General features: G+C 35.5%; 1 protein-coding gene across 2 annotated transcripts in view; it reads left to right on the top strand.

Moving 5' to 3' along the window:
* LOC107634676 (tip elongation aberrant protein 1) overlaps positions 1-925 on the top strand; it is a 5962-nt gene extending 5037 nt beyond the window's left edge. For both annotated transcript variants that reach the window (XM_021124112.1, XM_016338107.2), the window contains exon 11: positions 475-925. In XM_021124112.1, the coding sequence (XP_020979771.1) occupies positions 475-503 (29 nt within the window). In that variant the 3' untranslated portion in view covers positions 504-925. The remainder of the gene's footprint in view (positions 1-474) is intronic.

The following is a 1317-nucleotide window of genomic DNA, read 5'->3' as shown; positions in this document are numbered from 1 at the left end:
CCTGTTTATTCTGTTTGGCTTGCCCCGAATCAATAGATTAAGCGTTCGAGAGCGATCAAATATTTACTTCTTTATCATTGAAATAGGGCACTGAAAAATAAAGAAGTCAAGCAATAGACCTACTAATAATTAACTAGCAATAGTATAATAATTGGATCTTGTAATGGTTGGAAATGTGTGTTTGACCAACAGACCTCTATCTTGGAAAGAAGTCATAATTTAAGTTCCTTCCCATCCGGATTACTGAAATATAATACTCTTCTTCATTTCAATTATTTCTGTTAAAGCGAGATCATCTAACCCAAGATGGATCGTTTTCTGTTTTATTACTTGTTTGTTTATCACACATGAAAAGCCGGATTATGTTTTCCTTTGTTGATTTCATTGCATATTAGCTATATCTCATGCGCCTCGGGGTAATAGTAAGGTTGCTGTCTTCCGAGTTTGTATTAAACAGGTTTGCTACCGTAATATAACTTTTTCCTCTGAATAACCAGGTGTAATGGCGGATTGCACGACCCCAAGGACAGAAGAATGCAGCAAACCAGCAAAGCTAATTTGAACTCGGTTATTCGCTGATGGTTATGAAGACCTAGTCTGCGTGGCGATTTGTACATTCCCGGTTCTCAAGGTGATAGAGGTTCATATAACTGGTGGTATAGGCTAACATCTTGGATTGGTTGGGATACATATAAATGCTATTATTGGCTGTGACACCCCTTGATCTGAAAATTGATGATTTTACCTTTAGGAGGTGTAGGTAGTGGTAGAAAGTAGTCTTTAATTTAGTGAGTTATTTATCCATTTATTACTTTCCCGTCTTCATTCACTCTAAGGAAGAAAATTTTGTTGAAGACTACTACTATTCAATAGTTAGTTACTCTAATGTTCTTGTTTCCATCTTATATGAGCCTGGTTTCTTATATTCTTGTTGAGTTGTATTGAGGCATATAGTTTCCCTAAATTTTTTTGTTAGGTTCCTATACTTATAATAGTTGCAAATAATATCTAATTAAGCAAGGATTACTTACAATTAGCATACGTTTATTTTATTTTATTTTATTTTGCGGTATCTTTCTAACCGTCACCATCGATCCTCATGCGGTAGTTGGCCTTGACAGTTGAGCAATCCCCAGAGCTAACGAACCATGATTCTGTTGAGGTCTTCAGCCATGAAAAGAGTGTTGCATGTGCTTTTCACTGTACATTGTACCAACCATGCATAACTTTTTTTTTCCCATTTCCATGTTCTTGGAACTATCTTATAAATGAACTTAGAGTGAACTATTAAAATAGTATTTGAAAGATTTTGACGCC

The sequence above is a fragment of the Arachis ipaensis genome, chromosome B01 (assembly GCF_000816755.2).
Source record: "Arachis ipaensis cultivar K30076 chromosome B01, Araip1.1, whole genome shotgun sequence".
NCBI classification, from domain to species: domain Eukaryota; kingdom Viridiplantae; phylum Streptophyta; class Magnoliopsida; order Fabales; family Fabaceae; genus Arachis; species Arachis ipaensis.
This window is presented reverse-complemented; position numbering and strand designations above follow the sequence as displayed.